The sequence below is a fragment of the Crocuta crocuta genome, unplaced genomic scaffold (genome assembly GCF_008692635.1).
Source record: "Crocuta crocuta isolate KB4526 unplaced genomic scaffold, BGI_CrCroc_1.0 scaffold340, whole genome shotgun sequence".
Classification (NCBI taxonomy): Eukaryota; Metazoa; Chordata; class Mammalia; order Carnivora; family Hyaenidae; genus Crocuta; species Crocuta crocuta.
Genome location: NW_027530642.1, coordinates 2751040 through 2772161, shown reverse-complemented (window position 1 = coordinate 2772161; position 21122 = coordinate 2751040). Strand labels below are relative to the sequence as shown.

At 38.7% G+C, this 21122-nt stretch overlaps 1 protein-coding gene and 1 long non-coding RNA gene across 4 annotated transcripts; one reads left to right on the top strand and one right to left on the bottom strand.

The window, feature by feature from the left end:
* Positions 1-1396: 1396 nt before the first annotated feature.
* LOC144235452 (uncharacterized) lies at positions 1397-15677 on the top strand. Of its 3 annotated transcripts, none has more exons than XR_013336213.1 (4): positions 1397-1583; positions 6469-6632; positions 7069-7211; positions 15402-15677. It is a non-coding gene; the product is annotated as an uncharacterized LOC144235452 (long non-coding RNA). The 3 variants fall into 3 exon arrangements; XR_013336215.1 differs by lacking the exon at positions 15402-15677 and adding an exon at positions 11224-11282; XR_013336214.1 differs by lacking the exon at positions 6469-6632.
* ZNF300 (zinc finger protein 300) lies at positions 12033-21057 on the bottom strand. The gene is made up of 4 exons (XM_077768999.1): positions 21017-21057; positions 16201-16327; positions 15834-15960; positions 12033-14542 (listed from the first exon to the last, which is right to left on the bottom strand). The coding sequence occupies exons 1-4, from the start codon at positions 21029-21031 to the stop codon at positions 12997-12999; spliced, it is 1815 nt and encodes a 604-aa protein (XP_077625125.1). The 5' UTR covers positions 21032-21057; the 3' UTR covers positions 12033-12996.
* Positions 21058-21122: the final 65 nt, after the last annotated feature.

Genomic DNA, 21122 nt, shown 5'->3' with positions numbered 1-21122 from the left:
TGCCAGTGGAAATCCTTATGCCCACAGCCTTAAGTAGGTGATGTTCATCCCTCTCCGAAGGTTGTTTTGGGCTGTAAGTACAGGTCAAGTGTCCATGAGTCACCCCCTTCTGGATCTCCAGTTCTCAGAGACCCTATGCCCTGCTCACCCTCTGCCTCCTTCATCTCCTGTTCTCCTTTCATCTTCCTACAGCATCTACCTGGACTGCCAGAAAATCTCCTATTACCTGCATAAATCCTCTCAAGAACCCAGACTTCCCTAAGGTGTCTGAAGGGTCAAGTTTCATCTAAATAATTAGTACAAAGACAAGGACTAACTAGGACTTAAACAAGTGTAGCAACAACCACATGCAGAGTATTGAGCGGGACCAGTTGGAGACAGGGCACTGTCACTCATTTAAGCTCTCTTGGCCTCAGTTTCTTCCTGGCCTCAGAAATGGAGAAGAAAATAACCCTAGTCTGTTGAGGGCTCAGATCTGTCTGCTCTTTAACAATTGTGACCCTTGGGCAAGTCTTTCCTCTCAGAGTCTCCTGCTTTCCACAGTGTTATGAGCCACAAGTGAAACTATGTCAATTAAAAGAGTATTTTGAAATCATGTGCAAAGTGCTAAATGGAGGTAAGCAGTTATTCTTCAACACATCCAACTGTATTGATTTGGACTGGTGATCCAGCCTGCCATGATATTTTGAAAAGGATGCCTAGCAATAGGAATTGGTTCTGTTGAAATGCACAAGAGGGGTGCACCTCTTACCCTCGGTGCACAACAGGAGAGGGGATGGTAGGCAGTGACTGGAAGGGAGCACTAGGGAGGATTCTAGGTCTTGGAAAAAAATCTAACATGGGTGCTAGTTTCACAGTATATGTAATGTGTAGAAATTCATTATACTGCCTACTGAAGGTATTTGCAGTTTCTGTCTGTGCATTATATTTCTTAAAAATGTGTTTTTAAAAATAGTGCCTGGGAATTAGTAAAAACTCCTGGAGGTCTTTGGAGACCTCCAAAGGCTATGGAACTGATAGGGTCCAAGTCTATATTTCCAAGGAGGAAAAGGAAACAACTAATATCTGGGTTACAGATGGGGATAAAGTGAAATTCGCCCTAAGGTGTATATATATACACATACATACATATGCTCTGCCAAATTCTAGGTAGAAAATAAAATTGTAGATTGTAGGTAGAAAATGAAAAGAATCAGGAGGGATCTAGTGGCCATGAAGACTGACAGGATCTGCTAGACTGGATCTTGGGGGACAGGGATCAGGTTCACCTTCCTTATTTCTGGCCCCCTCACGTTGCAGAACACGCTGCCACTGTTCCCTAGCTCTGTGATGCAGGCCTGGAACTCCAAGCTGGAGTTCTACTCTCCGTTCTCAGCTGCCTGGGGTAGCTGCACACTTTAGATGAGGGAGAACTTTGGCTGGCTGCTTCTGCATTTCAGTGAGTCCTGAGGCACTGGTTCCAGTACTTTTTGTACAGACTTGGGGTCACCTGTCTGTCTTGCTGCTGAATTCACTGGTGAATTCATTGATATATTTATGCCTGAAAATAACATTTGGAAAAAAAAAATAGAGACAACAGTCAGGTAAGGGAACTCTAGGCTCAGCCTACAAATGGGATTCACTTGACTCGTGTTTTTTCTTTTCCTACTCCCATTATTCTAAATGGATTATCGGAATGGAGAGATAACAGGAATGGGAATTCTCAGGAGAGCTCAGCACATCATTTGTCTAGGAGAAGAGACAAATGCCTTTGGGTAGGCAAAGAATATAGTGGAAACTAGGGTTTCTATTCAAAGTTCATGGACTGCCCACCTAGATGTGATACAAAAAAGTTCCAATCTAAACTTCTAAACACTGTGATTCATGAGCCATGGATTGGTTCGTTGGTTCATGGAGTTCAGGGCACCTGAGGAAAACAGGCCTTCGTTACTTGCTCAGTAACTGCATTCCCATTATAAGTGTCTCCAACAAGCCTCTCCCTTGTGGAAAGGCTGACCTGGAGAGCAATGCTGAACCTCTGAAAGCGTCTGGTACAGATTCTACTCATGGTGCAGAATCCTGAAGAATTAAGCATACAAGTTCTGGAAAATGTGAGTTTCTGTGCCCCTAAGTAGAGGACTACTGTCTGAAATATCAGTTGAGGACCATAGGCAGTAAATCATTCCTTAAGTTTACAAAGTAGAATCAGTAGAAAATATATCTACTTTAAAAATAAACAACATGGAAGTGATCTAGAAATCAGTCAACATAGCATGTCACTTTCCTTATTAATTAATGTCTGTTCCTTGCTTAGAATGAGGAGTGTAAGAAATGAATCCCCCTTCTCATTTTTTCCCCTGTCTTTCAGCATCAACTCAGTAGCAGGAAGAGAAACAAAGTGGAAGCTTTCATAGCTAAGATTTTTCTGCTCAACCCAGGCCTCCCCCATAGATAACCTTTTTTCTCTATTTATGAGGCCTCAGCTCCACAATTAGGATATTGGTTCCTAAATCCGGTTCTCACAAAACACAGTCCTCTGAGAAAAGCCTATTGGAGTAAATCAGAATCTGGGACATTTCTAATCCTTTTTCTGTCTCTGTGCTCNATTGAACAGGGACAGAGCTGGGCTACAGGTTGTGTGCATTGAACACGGATGGAGCTGGGCTATGTGTTGTGTGCATGGGGTGGCCTCGTGAGAGACAGCAATAGTATACATTGTTTCAGTGGCAACATTTTAGGGCCTGGCTTTGTACCAGTTGTCAACTTCCCTAATATTCACTCGTCCTTTGAGAGAGCATCTGGCTTGGCAAGCTCACAGGGATGTTGTGATAATCAGCTAGGACACTGCGCATGGAAGCACTTTGCACATGACAACATTAGCCTTACTATTTTGTCCCCGACCTTTTGACATTAAGTTCTAATTTCGGGGCCTCTCAGTGTTGAATTTTGAAATAGTTTTTAAGTGTCAAACATTTTACAAATCCTCCTGTTTGATCTCTTGCTTCTTCCTTCAACTGAAAGGCTATTTTTCTAACTTGAGAGACTGTCTGAAAGGCACCAAAATGACACAAGGCCAACTTTCTCTTTGGAAATGATGAGTTGTCTCTTCCATTTTCCCATGTGTCTCTCTTCCTGGTTTGTTTCTTGGAATTCCAGGACCCTATAGTAGCCTGCGGATAGCATGAAACGGGGACTCCTGGAGAATGGAATGTGAAAAGAAGCCTTGGGTTGCTCTCAACCATGATAATAGGGGTATCATGAAGGCAGGAATTTCAAGAAACGTGACCTTTGCGAGGCCTGGTAGGCCAGGTCATCCCCATCCTGCTCCCAGATATCTTTTTAACCCCTTGTCTCTTACAGGCACCTGCACAAGCTCTCCTCTGAAGGTAGCTTTCTAGAGCAGTTAGAACAGGATCCAGGCTCCAGAGAATATAAATGAGCAACCAAAGCAGCAGACCAGCCTGTTGTGACAGGAGCTGGGGGTGGGGGGTGGGGGGGATGCTGACTCTCTATCACCTTTGAGATTGACTGAGTTGTCACTCACGCTGGCCTCTCATTTCCCACTGGATTGGACCACCTTTCCTCTTTCCTTGTTTTTACCATCAACACATCAACACCATCAAAACAGAGTTACATTTAACACTGAATGCAACACTGTCCACACCACCTTCTTCCATACCAACTCCTCTCTTTTCTCTTCTTCCGCTAGAGAACACTCAGATACTAGACCCAATTTCCCAGCTAGACCCTTTGTCTTTAGACCTTAACTCCTCACCTTGACTCCAGACTTATGAATATATCTTTTCCCTTTAGCAACCCGTATTTCAAATACTAACTCCACAGCTGAGGCTACAAAGCCCCTTGGTTTTGTGTGTGTGTGCGTGTGTGTGTGTGTGTATGTGTGTGTGTGTGTGTGAAACCCACAAGCAGTTCAAGAAGAAGAAAGATTCAGTCCCTGGCCTGAATAGCTCCTTTCCTGCATGCTTACCTGTGGGTAAAGAAGCCCACACGGCCATGAGGTTATCCCTCTAAAATTGTGCTCACAGGCTCATGGGCTCAGGTTGGGGAAGACAGAAAACAGGACAAGAATCTTTTACCAACTTAAAAGACCCTGAAAATGCTAGGAGACTATTGGCTGGAGAAGATCAAATAGGTAATGTAGGATTGGACACTGTCTACCCCAAGAAGGCCATCCTATGCTCAGGGCAGCCTGTTAGAGAGTCCTTGGAATAAGTCATCTTACTACCCACCATAGGATCCACCAAAGAGTACTCAGAAAACAGGAATAAGTATGTTCCAGTGGTTCCATCCACTGCATAGAGATCCATGGCACAAAACCAAAATACTGTCAGCTTCTATGCAGAGTCCAGATCTATTAGAAATTAGAGCTGCCTCTCTGGGTAAAGGGGATATTGAAACTCAGAACAAGTCAGTCATTGGGCAGATCTTAAGGGGTAAAAAACCAAAATGGAATTATGTGCAGAATTAATGCAAGGAAAGAAAATCCATCTAAAGTGAAACCCAAGGCCCAAGTTTAGTTCAAAAATATATTTCCAGTCATTACCATGCCCCCTACATCCCTTGAGGAAATGAAAGGGCTAAGGACTACTTCTTGACACCTTTAACTGGATTCTTAAGTTGCTGAGTGCTCTAAACAATAACAGGCAGTCACAATCAGAATCCTAAAACCCATGAAAAATATGAGGCTCGAAAAGAGCAACTGTGTTCGATGGTCCTCAGGAACCCGCACCAAGGACGCCAAGTCCAACAAGCCACCCTCACTCCTGTCTCTGAGTGTGTGTTTCTAATGGTCAATCAAAGTCCTCCTCCAACCCCCACTGCCAGCAAAATTTCTCTCAAAGAAATGTTTCCATACAGTGAGAGAAAATTAATTGGTTCTCTCATTACTTCAATTCTCTGAAGAGGTTAGGCACAGTTTCTCATAATCAGAGTGTTCTCAAATATATTTGTTTCTACTAAAAGGAGAATGGTGTCTTTTGTCTCTGATACATTTGGAGAAGTTTAGAGTATCCCAAGAACTGAGGCTTAGAGAAATGAGGGTGTCAGTTTTATCTCTTTTTGAGAGCTGGCTTTGACTTCTTGAGGCTGAGAAGGGTTAAAGAGGGCCAGTGACAGCACCATAACTTAAGTCCACTACCATCTCTGATAGCCCCTTTTATCTCCCCAAGAATATTCTATTTAACTTTTTATTATAAACAAAAACAAATATATTCAGAGGCTTTAAAAAATGAGAAAAAAGCTGGGTGCCTGAATGGCTCAGTTGTTTAAGCGTCGACTTTGGCTCAGGTCATGATCTCCAGGTCCTACACTGGGCTCTGTGCTGATCATGTGGAGCCTGCTTGGGATTCTCTCTCCCTCTTCCCCTCCCCCACTTCCTTCTTGCCCAATGCAGAGCTCAATGCAGAGGTTGAACTCATGACCTAAAGCTGAGATCAAGAGTTGGACGCTTAGCCAACTGAGCTATCCAGGTGACCCTAGCACTGTTTTCAAATTTCGATTTCTAATTGTTTGTTGTTATGATGTAGATATACATTTGATTTTAGTATTTTGATCTTTCAAGGGAATTGTCCCTTTCATTCAAACTATCAAGTTTACTGGCATTAAGATGTTCATAATAATATTTTCTTATTATTATTTGGATGTCTGCAGAATCTGTAGTTATGTCATTTCTCTCATTTCTGATTCTGATTGTTTTCTCTCTTTTATCCTGATGAGACTGTGACTCACATCAATCTTCTCAAAAAGCCAGCTTTTACTTGCCTTTACAGTTGATCCTCCAACAACAAGGATTTGAATTACGTGGGTCTCCTTACACACATTTATGTTTTCAATAAATGCAGCACAGCACTATGATTCTTTATTTGGATTATTAGCTATAACTGTTTAGTTATTTTAGTTTATTTAGCATTTCTACCATATACTTTCAGTTTGTCCCAATCTACCTGTAAGTAATATACCACTTCATGTATATGGTATGAGAACCTTACAATATGTTCATGATCATGTTTTGCTATTACATGACCATATGGCCCCTCTAATGACTGGTTTGGCCTACCTTTCATTGGTATAATTATGGATGGTGCAACCTTCTTCAGACAGCAATATCCAGGAGCTTACGAAGGATTTCCTTAGATAAGGAATCCTAAAGCAATATGAGACATTTGGTCAGGCTTTCTCTTGATCATCTCAACCAAATCCAGAGCCAGTGTCTGCTGGTAATTTTTTGGTGCCACCTACAACAAAAAGAGAGTATCATTAATCAGGACATACCTCCCAAAGTACTATGTTTCTAGATGGTCCAATCTTAGAAGGCCAAAGTTTAGGGGGTTCACTGAATATGTAGCATCAGTGGCCTCCTCAATGTTCTTTATGCATTGGTTCTCTTAGCTTATTTAAAAACTCAGCCTGATTTCCATGTTTATGTGTTTCCAGAACAATTTTTAAAATTTTGTTTATTTATTTATTTAGAGGGAGCATGACTGGGAGAGGGGCAGAGAGGGGAGGAGAGAGACAATCCTAAGAAGGCTTCACACTGTCAGCACAGAGCCAGATGCAGGGCCCAATCCCACAAACTATGAGATCTGACCTGAGACGAAATCAAGAATCGGATGCTTAACCAACTAACCACCCAGGTGCCTCATGTTTATGTGTTTTCAATCAGCTCTCATTGCCAAGATGTAGGATTGGTCCTTTCTGAACACCATAACTTTAGGATTAAGATAAAATTTTGAACAGTGATTAAGAAAGTTTTTTTAGTGCAGATTTTTTTTTTTTTTGGGTCAAAAATGAAGTTTGGCTAAGTAGAAGGCAATTATATGCTGCCTTTGTGCAGGCATCACAATCATGAACTAGCTCAAAGCACAGTTTAGAAGGGAGAGCAAAGCAGGAGAGGCAGCACAACACAGTGGTAATAAGTATTGACTCTGAAATCAGTATACCTGGGTTTGAATTATGATTTTTGATAAATGAAAAAGAAGCTCTTTTGTTTGTTTGTTGGGTATTTTGATTTTTCTGTTAGGTATAAAGGAAAGGAGCTAAAAATAGTTTTCTGTTTTGTTTTGATGATAGAAAAATGTGTGCTGACCGTCAAAACAGCTTTCCTGCTTTAAAATATTGCTATCAGCCTTTGTGTGAAGATGTTATCTTGTTTAATCTGGTGAAAAGAATCTAAGAGGCTGGGGTCACATGGCATACATTGATATGGTAAAGAGGTAAGTCATGATGGGTGTGTTGTCTATTACCATAAAAGTTATGAAGCTCCTGGTGGTGTGAAACAGGTATAGTCCTTCAAGAGACTGGAGGTTTCCAGATAACCATCTAGAGGATTGCCTAAGATCTCTCACGAATCCAGATTTGCATGAGTAAGTGCTAGGCAGTAACTGAATGCGTTCCTAGAGAATTCTGTGATCTTTCAGTTTCATCGACTCAGAAATACATTATTTCCCTGTGGCAGGAATGTTTCAAAACTTGTAATCCACTTAAAGCATAAGCTATTAGAATGTAGAATCCTCAGTTCATATGACAATGTGATGCACTACAGGAGGTCCTCATTAAAATGACTGAATGGGTTCTTCTGGGGCTACTACAGATAAGGACTCAAACATCAAGTCTTTCACGGCACAAAAGGAGGATGAAATTCCTAGTTGTAACGATATGAGTATAAATGATGTTGACATGGCTATGCCTGGTGGGTAAACATTATGATATAGAGCTGGCAATGAGAAAACAAAAATGACATCTAGAATATGAAATTAAGAATCAACGTGGTGAAGTATGTCAACGATTCATCTGCAAAGTGGATTACCTTGGTGACCTTGTTAAAAATCTGTTGTCCATATATGTATGGTTTGGTTTCTAGACTCTATCCTGTTCCATTGGCCTGTCTATTCTTACATCAATACCACAGCCTTGATTTATAACTTTATAAACCTTGAAATCAGGTAATATGACTCTTCTTTTTTCCTCCCAAAGGTATTTTGTTTATGCTAGGTCTTTTTCATTTCTATATAAAGTTTTTAAAGTTTATTTGTTTACTTTGAGAGAGACAGAGATAGTGTAAGTGGGGGAGGGGCAGAGAGAGACAATCCCAACCAGGCTCCACACTGCCAGTACAGAGTCCAATGTGGGCCTTGAACCAACGAAGCCGTGAGATCATGACCTGACCCAATACCAAGAGTCGGACGCTTAACCAGCTGAGCCACTCAGGTGCCCCTCCATATAAATTTTTGATTCAGTTTGTCAATTTCTACAAAAATGCCTGCTGGAATATTTTTGTGGGTGATTTGATTGAACATACACATCAGTTTAAGGGGAGTTGATACTTGAACACCAAATCTTTTCATCTGTAAGCACACTGTTTCTCTGACCCTTTGTAAGGGTTATTTTTTCCCCTAAGTTTTTATTCAAATTCCAGTTAGCATACAGTGCAATATTAGTTTCAGGTGTATAATATAGTGATTCAACACCTCCATACAACACCTGGTGCTCAGCACAAGTGCACTCCTTAATCCCATCACCCATTTAACCCATCTTCCCATTTACCTCCCCATTTACCTCCCCTTTGGTAACCACCAGTTTGTTCTCTATAGTTAAGAGTCTGTTTCTTAGTTTGCCTCTTTTTCCCCCTTTGCTCATTTGTTTCTTAAAATTCCACACAAGAGCCACTTATTAAGTCTATTAGTTTTTTTGTAGTTTTTGAGATATTCTATGTAGAAGACCATGTCTGCAATAGAGACAACTGTATATCTTCCTTTCCCAAAGGTGTCCTGCACCCCCACTGCCACCTTCCCTTTCTTGCTTTCCCTATTGCACCAAGATCACCAGCACAATGTTCACTAGGGAGAGCAAAGCAGACATCTTTGACTTTTTGCCAAAAGAAAAAAAAAATACTTTGGGGCAAGCATTTAGTTTTTCACAACTAAATATGATGACTAGATTTAAAAAAAAAATAGATGCCCTTTAACAATTGAGGAAGCTGCCCTTTATTTCTAGTTCACTGAGTTTTTGCTCCAAATAGATGCAGAATTTTTGTCAAATCAACTTCCTGTATCTACTGAAATGATCACATGGTTATTATTTATTTTTTTAGGCTGCTGATATGATGAATGACACCAATTGGTTTCATATATTGGACCAACCTTGCATTCTTGAGTTAAGCTCTATTTGGCTGTGATGTACTTTCCTTTTAAACTATTGCTAAATTTGATTTGCAAATACTCTGTTGAGGATGGCTATGGTCTATGTTCAAGAAAAACATTGGCCACCAGTTGTTTTTCTCTTGTAATGTCTCTGGCTTTAGCATCATGGTAATGCCAGAAAATATGTCAGAAATCCTTTTTTATTTAGTTGTATTCAAATCTTTTGAAGATCTTTTAATTATTTGTAGATTCTGAAGTGATACTGTTTCCTTTGATTGCTCGCTATGGATATTTATACCTTCTTTTTCTTTGTATTGCCATGGGATTAATGATATTTTTAACTAATGTTTTGTTGTCCTACTTTGTTATTTTCCATTTTTTTCATCTTATTTTTGTCACTTCCTTTTTTACTTTCTTGTAGTTCACAGTATTTTTTTTATTCTAACCGATTGAGTTGAAAGCTTAGATATTTTCAGACTTTCTTCTTGCCTGATTTGTACTTACTGCAATACATTTCTCTCTATTACAGGTTTAGGTGGAACTGATTTTGTGAATAGTATGCAGTAATTTATGTCTTCATTTTCTGTTTTGTTTTTTAATTTTTTTTTAAAATTTATTTCTAGGAGAGAGAGAGAGAGAGAGACAGTGTGAGCAGGGGAGGGTCAGAGAGAGAGGGAGTCATAGACTGAAACAGGCTCCAGGCTCTGAGCTGGCTGTCAGCACAGAGCCCGACACGGGGCTCGAACCCACGAACCGCGAGATCATGACCTAAGCGAAAGTCGGATGCTTAACCGACTAAGCCACCCAGGTGCCCCTTCATTTTCTGTTTTACCCATATGGATAACTGAGCCAGAAGCATTTACTGAAGTACAACTTTTCTCCTACTATTCTACATTGCCTTATTTGTCATAATTCAAATACCAGTAGGTAATTATGTTTCTGGATTTTCTTACCATTTGTCTATTTGACCACCTGTGTACAATACCTCATTGTCTTAATTATTATCACTTTATGGAAAGTCTTAGTCTGGTAAGTTCTCCAAATTTGCTCTTCAAAAGTATCTTGACTATTCTCACCTTTTAACATTTCCATATGTAATTCTGTAACTGTAAAAATTCTGTAAAAAGAAAGCTTATTGGGGTTTTGCTATAAAATGTATTGAATACCGTGGGAACTTGACCTTTATTGAAGGATGTTGAAGGATATAATCATATGTCCTAGATCTGGTGCCATGGGCAACCATAGGAAGAGGTACTGTTAAAACTTATGAAGAATAGACTATCAGAATAAGCCTGATATAGAATTAAGCAAAACAGGACATCAGAGAGCAAGCTCCATTAACTGCTGATAAAAATGGAGTATCTGCCATTTACTAACAGTAGGATGATTCATAACAACTGTAGCTATAATTCCATATAATAGAACCAAAAATCCACACAGAAATTTGTAGCCAGTTGCTGGTTACCTGCATGCCATCTGGTATTTTGTTGTTGCAGCTCAATATTAAAATAAGCTAACTCTATATTTATGAACAGGCTTACTCCTTTGGATTTCAATTTTTATTGAAACATCTCCCAAACAATATATAAATCACTTTGGGGGAAATACACATCTTTAATATTGAGTCTTTCAGCCAAAGAAATTTGCTAAGTCCCTCAATTTACTTTATTAATAAGCTTTGTTTAATTTATTCAGTAATGTTTTATAATTTTCTATATAGAAGTTCTATAGTCCATGATTAGACTTACTTCAGGGGTTTCATATTTTTTATACTAATGTAAATGCGATCTTTAAATTTTCACTCTGCTGCCTGCATGTAGAATTAGTTTACTTTTTAATATTAAAACTATATAAAGCAACTAAACTCCTTTATTTCTAATATTTAATCAGCATTTATTTGTTCTCCTTATACACAACTGCACCATCTACAATGTCCTTATTACTTTTTCCTTTCTAATCTTATGCCCATTTTCCTATTCTTGCTTCATTGCACTGATCAGCTCCTCTAATAAAATGCTCAGGGAAAAAAAAAGTATGGTGAAATATTAAATCAGTAGGTGCTGAGTCTAAATTTGGATGTTTATAGAAGCCCATTATCGATCAACAAGGTTGCCTGGAGGTTTGTGACAGCAGAAAATCAAATGGGAGGCCTGTAAGGTAGGAATTATGAATCTTTGTTATGTCTACATAAGTTCTATATCTGTCGCTATATAGAACACACTCTCCATTAAGCTTCTATGTATTCCTGACATGATCCTTTTTTTTTTTTGTCCTTTTAATAATTTTATCTATTATCTATTTTTTTTCGTTCTTCTCATGCCTTCGTAAGGATCAGTTGGGACCTATTCCATGAGAAAACCTGAGTAGCTCAACCCAAAAGATGTACTCCCAAGCCTTCTTTCCCGGGTCTGAATGGTCAATTATATCTGATGACAGTGTTCTCAGCTCACTGTTAATAATGAGACCAAGAATTTGCCCACACAGACTAGGAATTTCCCACATCTATGTTAGGCATCCCCTGCAAGGTTCTCACCTAGAGGGTCCCCATCTTTTCACAATGGACAGTTCACACATTGAGGAAGAGGATCCAGTGTGCAGGAAATGTGAAAGAATCAAGTGGAAACTATATAAAGAACTATGTGAACATAAGTATATGGACACTCCTTCATGCCAGTAATACTCTTGTGCAGAATCCTCTAGCAAGGGTCCTCATCTAAAGCTGCTCATGCAGGAAGACAGAACCACAGCAAAGACAGGAGGTATTTTAGAAATATCAAGTTCTTAAACCTGTGGCAGACATAATTTCTCATCGCAAGAGTTTTGCTCTACCAGTGTTCTTTGTTCCCAGGGAAAATCGTTGGGGCTGCAGGGCAGGAATCAGAAAAGAACTGAAGAGACATTAGACAGGATCTTTATGTGTAATCGCCAGTTTATAAATGTATGTAAAGAATAATAAAATATAATAAAATGTCACTTTAATATACCAAGAATCAAGGCCACTGGGGTAAAAAATAGTCAAATGAACAGTCATGGGAATGGGTTATCAAAAGCAGAGTGCCTGAAATGCAAAGCAAGTTTAGATGTAGCTTTTACATATTAGTCTTAGCATCCAACTGCACAGAGATGAAAGACAAAAAGGAATAATAAATGAAAACGTGCTCTTCGTTGTAGCTTTTTTTTTTACTGATAAAAAATTCAGATGGGTGAAGTAGGCTTGTTTGAAGTTACACAATCTGCAAATAGCTGAACCAGTATTAGAACACAAGACCATCTGGTCCGGTACCAAGGCATTTCCACAACACCAAATGGGAAATATGGTCAGGAAGCACCAATTTCAAGGTCCAGGATCCTGCCAGAGAGACAGGTGAACTTATATGACTGACATGGTAAAACACATAAACATCATCTGATCCACCTCTTTTTCCATCTTTGTACAAGAATTTTACATGTATCTATAGGAGTCATGCTAAGCCCCTCCTTACAATGTAGTTTCTAAGACTTTATTTTAATCAAGCGTTCTTCATGTCCTTTACAGGGAATTACTGTATAGCCAAAAGTATGCCAATCTAATATTAGCTATTTCACAATGTCTGGTTATTATTAATGGCTATAATAAAGAGTATGTAACTTGACAACATTCTATATACATAACTTTAAAAGTTTTACACACCATATGGAAAATGTTCTTCATTTATGATTATTTTCCAACATCTTTGCTGAGCTGGGTATCACCACACTACAGACATGAATTCTCTTGTGAACTGTTACCTATAAAGATGTCCCATAAATATCAAATCAATCAGGTTCCTAGTATTTATTAAGGCTTGAGCTAATACTGGGCTTTTCTGCATTCAGTTCATTATGATTTTACCACCGTATGAATTCTCTGATGGACAGTGAGCTGTGACTTCTGGATGAAGGCTTTCCCACAGATAGCACATTGATAGGGTCTTTCCCCAGTATGAATTCTCTGATGTAAAACAAGGTCTGACTTCTGGGAAAAGGCCTTTCCACATTCAGCACATATGTAAGGTTTCTCTCCTGTATGAATTCGCTGATGCCCTGGGAGGTGGGACTTCTGAGAGAAGGCTTTCCCACATTCACTGCATATATAAGGTTTTTCTCCTGTGTGAATTCTCTGATGTCCAATGAGATGTGATTTCTGACAGAAGGCTTTTCCACATTCGCTGCATTTATAGGGTTTTTCTCCAGTATGTGTTCTCTGATGAATGATGAGCTGTGACTTCCGGGAGAAGGTCTTCCCACATTCAGTACATTCATAAGGTTTCTCCCCAGTATGAATTAACTGATGTGTAATGAGTTCTGTCTTCCTGCTGAAGGCTTCCTCACATTGAGCACATTTGTAGGGTTTCTCCCCAGTGTGAATTCTTTTATGTATAATGAGGTGGGACTTCTCGCAGAAGGCTTTCCCGCATTCAGTACATTCATATGGCTTCTCTCCAGTATGAGCTCTATGATGTATAATCAGCTGTGACTTCTGGGAGAAGGCCTTCCCACACTCTCTACATTCATAAGGTTTCTCTCCAGTGTGAATTCTCTGATGTATAATGAGGGGTGATTTCTGGGAGAAGGCTTTCCCACAGTCACTACATTCATAAGGTTTCTCCCCAGTGTGAACTCTCTGATGTATAATGAGGGAAGATTTTTGAGAGAAGGCTTTTCCGCATTCAGAACATTCATAAGGTTTCTCCCCAGTGTGAGTTCTCTGATGTACGATGAGATGAAACTTCTCACTGAAGGCTTTCCCACATGCACTGCAATCATATGGTTTCTTTCCAGTATGAATTCGTTGATGTACAATAAGCTGTGACTTCTTGGCAAAGGCTTTTCCACATGTAACACACACGCAGGTTTTCTCCTTAGTTTCAACATTCTGATACTGAATAAGGGACTGTTTACTACTAAAAATGTTCCCACACTGATTGTTATTACAGGGCATTACTCCATTGTGAATTTTCTCAAGATTAGAATCAGATGCACTATAGCTAGATGATTTTCCACATCCAAAACTCTCATCAGGGTTTTTTCTTGAATTGCTTTTATTACAACTAGGTAGCTCAGTATTACATTTCAAGTTCTTTTTAAATACATCGTAGCTATGGGATCTTTGTCCTAAAGTATCTGGCTCTAGGCACTCTTGAAATATTTTTCTCAAAGCATTGTATTTATGGCCTGACTCCACAGCCACTGTTTTGTTGTTGATGACTGTTACTTGCCTGAAGAGCTTGTCTTGGTTTTCCTGACATCTCTGCAGCTGCCCATCATCTTGACAGACTTTTAAAATGGAGTACAATGAACCATCCTTTGTGACTCCTCTCAGGATATTATTACAGAAGGAAACAGACCCCAAGATACATGATTTGGGGTTGTCAAGGTTACTTTTCCTGTCTAAAAGAAAGAAAGGTAAAATAAAACAATTATAAAGAACAATTACTATAATGCAGAAGAATAGAACAAATGATTAATCCAACGTAGTTGATGAAGGCAGAACACAGGGATGGAGACAGGCCATCTCGTAAGACAGGTCAGCATAAAGTATGATCAGATGAATGGATGGAAAAGGATGTTAAAGAGAAAAATTAGGCCTGAAGAAGATAGAAAAGTATCTGGGTCATTATCACTCTAAGGTTGGATTATTCTTCTAGAATATTACCATTTCCCCTGCTTTCTGAATGGAAATCCTTTTCACTTTCTGAATTAATTTACCTTATAAACCATTTGCTACATATATACCTAACTATTATTTTCTTGTGACCATTATCCAAAGACACAAGGTCCCTTCTGTACTTGAAATACTATAACTCTCCTCAGTCTACTTTCTTAATTAAAAACTAACACAAATAACAGAAAAACCCAAGATCCTGCTATGGATTCAGTATCAGATTCACACCAAGAACCCAAGCTTATATTCCACTACTTCCCATAACACCTTCCATATATACCAATGAAAACTAGCAAAGTTCTCCCAGAAAAGCCTTCATTTTCTAACTTCAAGGTTTTGTTCATCTACTCTCTGCCCACCACAGTCTGCCTTCACCCTCCTCCTTCAGCATCACCAACACTTAGTATCTTCCAAAGCAGCTACAGCTGCATGCTCTGAAAAACACCTTCTCAAATTCTGCTGCAGCTTTAGACTCTCATTTTCTCTGAACTTTTAAAATGGTAACTATATAAGACACATAATTTTGTACCACCATGTGCCTGGAGATCTTACCATGTAAAGTTCAATCTATGTTCTTGCAGGGAATTTGCCTTTCTATCAACAAGAAAGAAGATAAATAAGAAACAGCTCCCTCTTGGGGAGCCTGAGTGGCTCAGTCGGTTGAGGTCCGACTTTGGCTCAAGCATGATTTCATAGTAGTTTGTGGGTTCGATCCCCACATCAGGCTCTGCGCTGATGGCCTGGATCCTGGAGCCTGCTTTGGATTCTGTGTCTCCCTCTCTCTCTGCCCCTCCCCTACTTGTGCTCTGTCTCTCTGTCTCTCAAAAATAAATAAATGTAATAAAAAAAAAGGAATAGATCCCCCTTATAAAGGTTCACAATTATTTAATTAATTATTTGTCAAATGCCTACTAATTCTCAGCACAGGAACAGACAATAAGAAATCTCAAAAGGGCAGAATGTCAGCCTCAGGCATCAATCACTTAAGAAAACAAAACAAATGGAGATCTCACTTCCCTTGTCTCCCCTCTGCCTGACTTTCATCTGTATAGATCCAGTTTGATACGTCTCTCTTGATGGCCCATGGATCTTCTCCTTGTTCCAACTTAGAGATGACATCTGGTTTGGAAACTGGATATCCTATTAAATGGAAATCACAGAGGAATTGGGATCGGGGGCATTGAAGGAAAAAAGAGTGTTGTTTCAGGAGGCCTACAATGAATCAGTCCAGTTTGCCCTCAACAAAAATCATCACCTACGTTTGGGAAGGTCTGAAGATCCTAAGTCATTACATGTGTCAGGAACCATCTAAGCACCGTACCTGATAAGGAAAGGCACTTGGTTGGACAAGACTGGGTTATGCAGGGAAGTCATCCTTACCCACTGAGACCACATGGCTGAAGTTCTCCAGCATCACATCCCTGTACAGGGTCCTCTGAGCAGGGTCCAGCTGCTGCCACTCCTCTTGGGTGAAATCCACAGCCACATCCTTGAATGATACCAACGCCTGTAACAATATATTCCTGTTCAATCGGAAGTGATCATTCTCATCATTTCTACTATAGTATATAAAACTGTAACTACACCTAGCTTTGAATCATAGTATTTGGGAGAAACAGCACAAAATCCTGTCTTTCTAAGAAGAGCCAGAAAGATTAGGAACACAGGAGGGTAAATCAAAATGCCCACCTAATACAAATGGTAACTCAATAAATGATAAGGGCAGCATTCAAATAACTGAGAGGAAAACAGATCAGAATAATAGTGAAACAACTGAAGAGTCAACAGGAAAAGAAGAATGTTGAATCCATATGTTAAAGGTGAAATTTACTGTATGCCCTTTAAATTCATATGTTGAAGTGCTAACTGCTAGTTTCTCAGAATGTGACCTTATTTGAAAACAGGGTTACTGCAGATATAATTAGTTCTATGAGGTCATTAGGGTGGAGCCTAATTCAATATGACTGATATCGTATGAAAAGGAGAAATTTGAACACAGAGACACCCATTAAAGAAAGATGATATGAAGAGACATGGGGAGAAGATGGTCATCTACAAGCCAAAGAGAGAGGCCTGGAAAATTGTTCTCTTACAGCCTTCAGAAGGAATCAACCCTGATGACACTGAGTTTTGACTTCTAGCCTCTAGAACTTTGAGACAATACATTTCTGTTGTTTAATCCACCCTGTCTGTGGTCCGTTGCTAAGGCAGCCCTGGAAAGCTAATACACTGAATCTTACATCTTGAAAAATAGAAAATATACATTCTAGATGAAGCAAAAAATTAAATTCTAAAAATATAGCTAAGAGCATAAAAGTAACAAAACATGGGAAGATTTTTATTAATAATTATAGAGCAGAGAGAGCCTTTTTTAAAAATTTTTTTAACGTTCATTTTTTACTTCTTTTGAGAGACAGAGAGAAAGAGAGAGAGGGCGAACGAGCACAGGGAGGTGCAGAGGGAAAGAGAAAGAATCCCAAGCAGGCTCCATGCTGTCAGCACAGGGCCCGATGTGGGGCTGGAACCCACAACTGTGAGATCATGACCTGAGCTGAAACCAGGAGTTGGACACTTAACCGACAGCCACGCAGGCGCCCCTAGTAGAGAAAGTCTTTTAAAATAAGGGTTTAAAAAGAGAAAAAAACCACACATAATCACAGAATATCAATGTTCTTGAAGATCATAATCTAATACCTTTATTTTATAGGAAAATAATCATAGCTTCACCTCAATTAACAGTTCTCCTATATATATATATGCAATAACTAGCCATATAATGAAGTTTACCAATTACAATAGAAATACTGAAAACAGACATGAGAAATGTACAGGAAACACAGGAAACACTCATAAAAAAATAACAGATTATTGATGGGATATTAACACACACACACACACACACACAAACTTGGATAAGTATAGAGCCATAAGGTATTTCTGGAGAGGAAAGGGACAATTTTAATTATGTCACCATTATGTTCACAATAGTTGTCATCTTAAATAGAATCTGAGTGATGTTTTTCAGGTTTGCCTCCTAAATATTTCATTATTATAAAATATTGCTTTCAGAATAGAAACAAATTAAACACGGTTTCAACTATCAACACTCCCCTGCTTACAAGCATACATCGGTTCCTGTCCTTTCCTATACAATCAGTCTCATCTCAACCATCTCAATCCCACGCCAAGTCCCACAGTCACACCATCAAGCTGCCAAGCATTTAGTTTGTCCTTATTAACCTTCTCATTTTACATATAAGAAAACCAAGAATTACAGTGGTTAATAATCACTTGCCAGAGGTCACACACTGAAGATAGGATTAACTCGCAGATTTAAAAAGTATTCTGATTCAATAGCTCCACACTGTCTCCTTATACTGTAAATAAGGTCTTTTGTATTTTATTAACACCCTTAGTCAAACTTCCATTCCTCCCAGAAAAAAAATCATACCTAAATCATCTTGAGATACTCCACAGCCAGCCAATGCATGTGACACACATTAGGTACTCAAGAATGTTCACTACAAAGGAATGGATGAAGATTAAAGAGAATAAAATAAAGTTCATGTTTAACTAAGAATAGTTCTGTGTATTAATCAGTTACCTTCTTTTGATCTAAAGAACAGTGACATGAGAAAGGAAAGAAATGTGGAATGTAGACAAAATCCATTCTGACAGGAAGTTTAAAAGATGTAACTTTAGCATTCTGATTTTGCTTTATGAATCATGCTCAAATGCTTCAATATACTAAGTATGTATAAATTTTGTTAATTTTGAGAAAAATGTAATGTATAATCAGTGAGAAATTGAATTTTTATCATCCACAAGCAAATGTGTATGTCTTGGGTGACTGGGAGAATGGAAGAGATGGAAGAGAGGTGTTAGAAGGAGAAAGGAAGAATAAATATGTGTACAAAGAGTGACTTCACTTCTGGACAGTATGGAAAAAATATAAATCCTTCTTCCTAAAGGAACAGGCATACAATCAGTTAATAAGCCCCAGTAGTTGGATTTAGTAAGCTAATAAAAAATCCATTTTCATTCTCTAAAGCTGCGCTAACAAATATAAGACTAACTAGATATGTCATTTTAAGCTTTCCAGTAGCCACATTCAAAAAATTATTTTCAACTACATACATGTATCTCACTATATCCAAAGTATAATTTCAAAGTGTAACCAACCTTTTAAAAATTATTAATGTGCTTTTTGGAACTGTGTCTTCTAAACTCAGTATGTATTTTACACTTAAGGCACATCTCAATTCAGGCTAACCAATTTCAAGTGCTCAGTAATCACATGCAACTGATCGTTTTGCACTGAACAGGCACAACTCTAAAGCTACTGACATCCAAGACAAAAACCAAAACAACCTTATCTTTCTGCAATAGAACCCACTTGTTAAGCTGTACTGTAAAATACACATGAGCACTCCTAATGCAACAGCTGATTACTAGATTTGATAATAATAATGATGATGATATAATAATAACAACAACTAATACTTAACTTAGAACAAACCATCCCAGGTATAGTACCAGGCATGGTTTTTATTCACTTAATTCTCACAACAACCCTATGAGGATTCTATTCTCCATTTTACAGATAAGAAAACAGTCACAGTTCAACCAGGCTGAAAAGAAGTATTATGCATCTGCTAAGATAATAAAGAATTCTAGGGACACCTGGGTGGCTCAGTCAGTTGAGTATCCAACTTTGGCTCAGGTCATGATCTTACAGTTCGTGAGTTCGAGCCCCACATCAGACTCAATGCTGTCAGCGCAGAGCCTGCTTTGGATCCTCTGTCCTTCCCCCCCCTCCCTGCCCCTCCCCTGTTGCACTCTCTCAAAAATAAACATTAAAAAAAAGAATTCTAGGTACTGGCTTGGGAAGATATTCAAAATGTATACAAAAACATTTTGAATATTTACACAAAATGTATATAGAAATCTTTACACGGGACAGTAAAACTAAAAAGCAAGTTGCAGCATGGAATCTTTACTGTGTAACATTATTTCTCCAAAAGAAAAAGTGTATGAGACGCTCTCATACATTTGTACTTTTACAGTACACACTTAGTCACAGTTATACTCATATTGAAAAGGCTTGGAAGATTACAAACAAATGGTTAACACTGATAGTCTTAGAAGGAGGAGAGTTTAAGTTAAAAGGTTTACATTTTTATCACTGATATAGCTTGAACTTTATACATCGTGTATATAGCCTATGTTGGCAGGGAGAAAAAAAAAAATACAGACTGCTAAAAATGGAAGTACAGAGAAGGAACTGACCTTGAGTTGGAAAGTGATTCTATACAATGTGAAACTATAGCAAAGGATTATGGGGCATCAGAGACCCATGCTCTACAAAGCTTTGCCAGAGAATTATAATGTAAGAACTTCTCTTTGGGAGAAAAATATATTTTGGAAGACCATTCAAAATGCACCCATCCTGTGTTATCTAGATTTTACCAGTAGGTAAAATTGGACAATAGGAAGCCTTTGTAATCAATTAGGTCCTCTAAACCAGAAATCTAACAAACTTTTTCAGTAAAGCATCTATTTTCAGCATTACAGGTCAAACGGTCTCTGTTGTACTTACCCAATGCTGCCCTTGTAGTGGAAAACAGCCACAGGAAACACATGGACAAACAGTATGGCTGTGCTGTCAATAAAACTGTCCACAAAAATAGAGAACTGAATTTGGTCTATGGGCAACAGTTTGGTGACGCAGCTCTGAAGGATAAAGTTCAAGAGTCTGGCTATGACATTCTAACTTCCCTCTACAAGAGATCATTTTGTGACACAGCTACCAGAAATCTACTATTGCATTTACCACATAAGTGTTGCTGAGAACACTGTGTACTCCATCACCTAGAGAAAGACCCAGAATGGAAATTTATTTTAGTCTTACATGGTAAGAAAGAATTTCTTCCCATGGGAAATTGATCTGTTTTCTCTTTAGAGGACTGCAAATCAATTAAGTGATGATGCCTGCAAGAAAGATCAGAAAAACTGGTACATTTTAAAAAATGTTTTCAGGCAGGTTTAACTATAGGTTACCTATAAAATATTTCTAGGTTTTAACCTTAATTTTGGCTACCTTTTCCCTAATCCAAACTTTAGCTATCTGCACTTTCCCATTTGGTTGGACAGAAAATGAAGGAAATTCTTAAAATTAAATATGAAAGCAACTCACCTGGGACTTCATCATTTTCTGCTCTCTTCTGAAAGGGCAGATGTCTGAAAAAGCAAAACTGGTGATCAGAAGGGCAAAACTGGTGATTCACAGACCAGACTGTCTG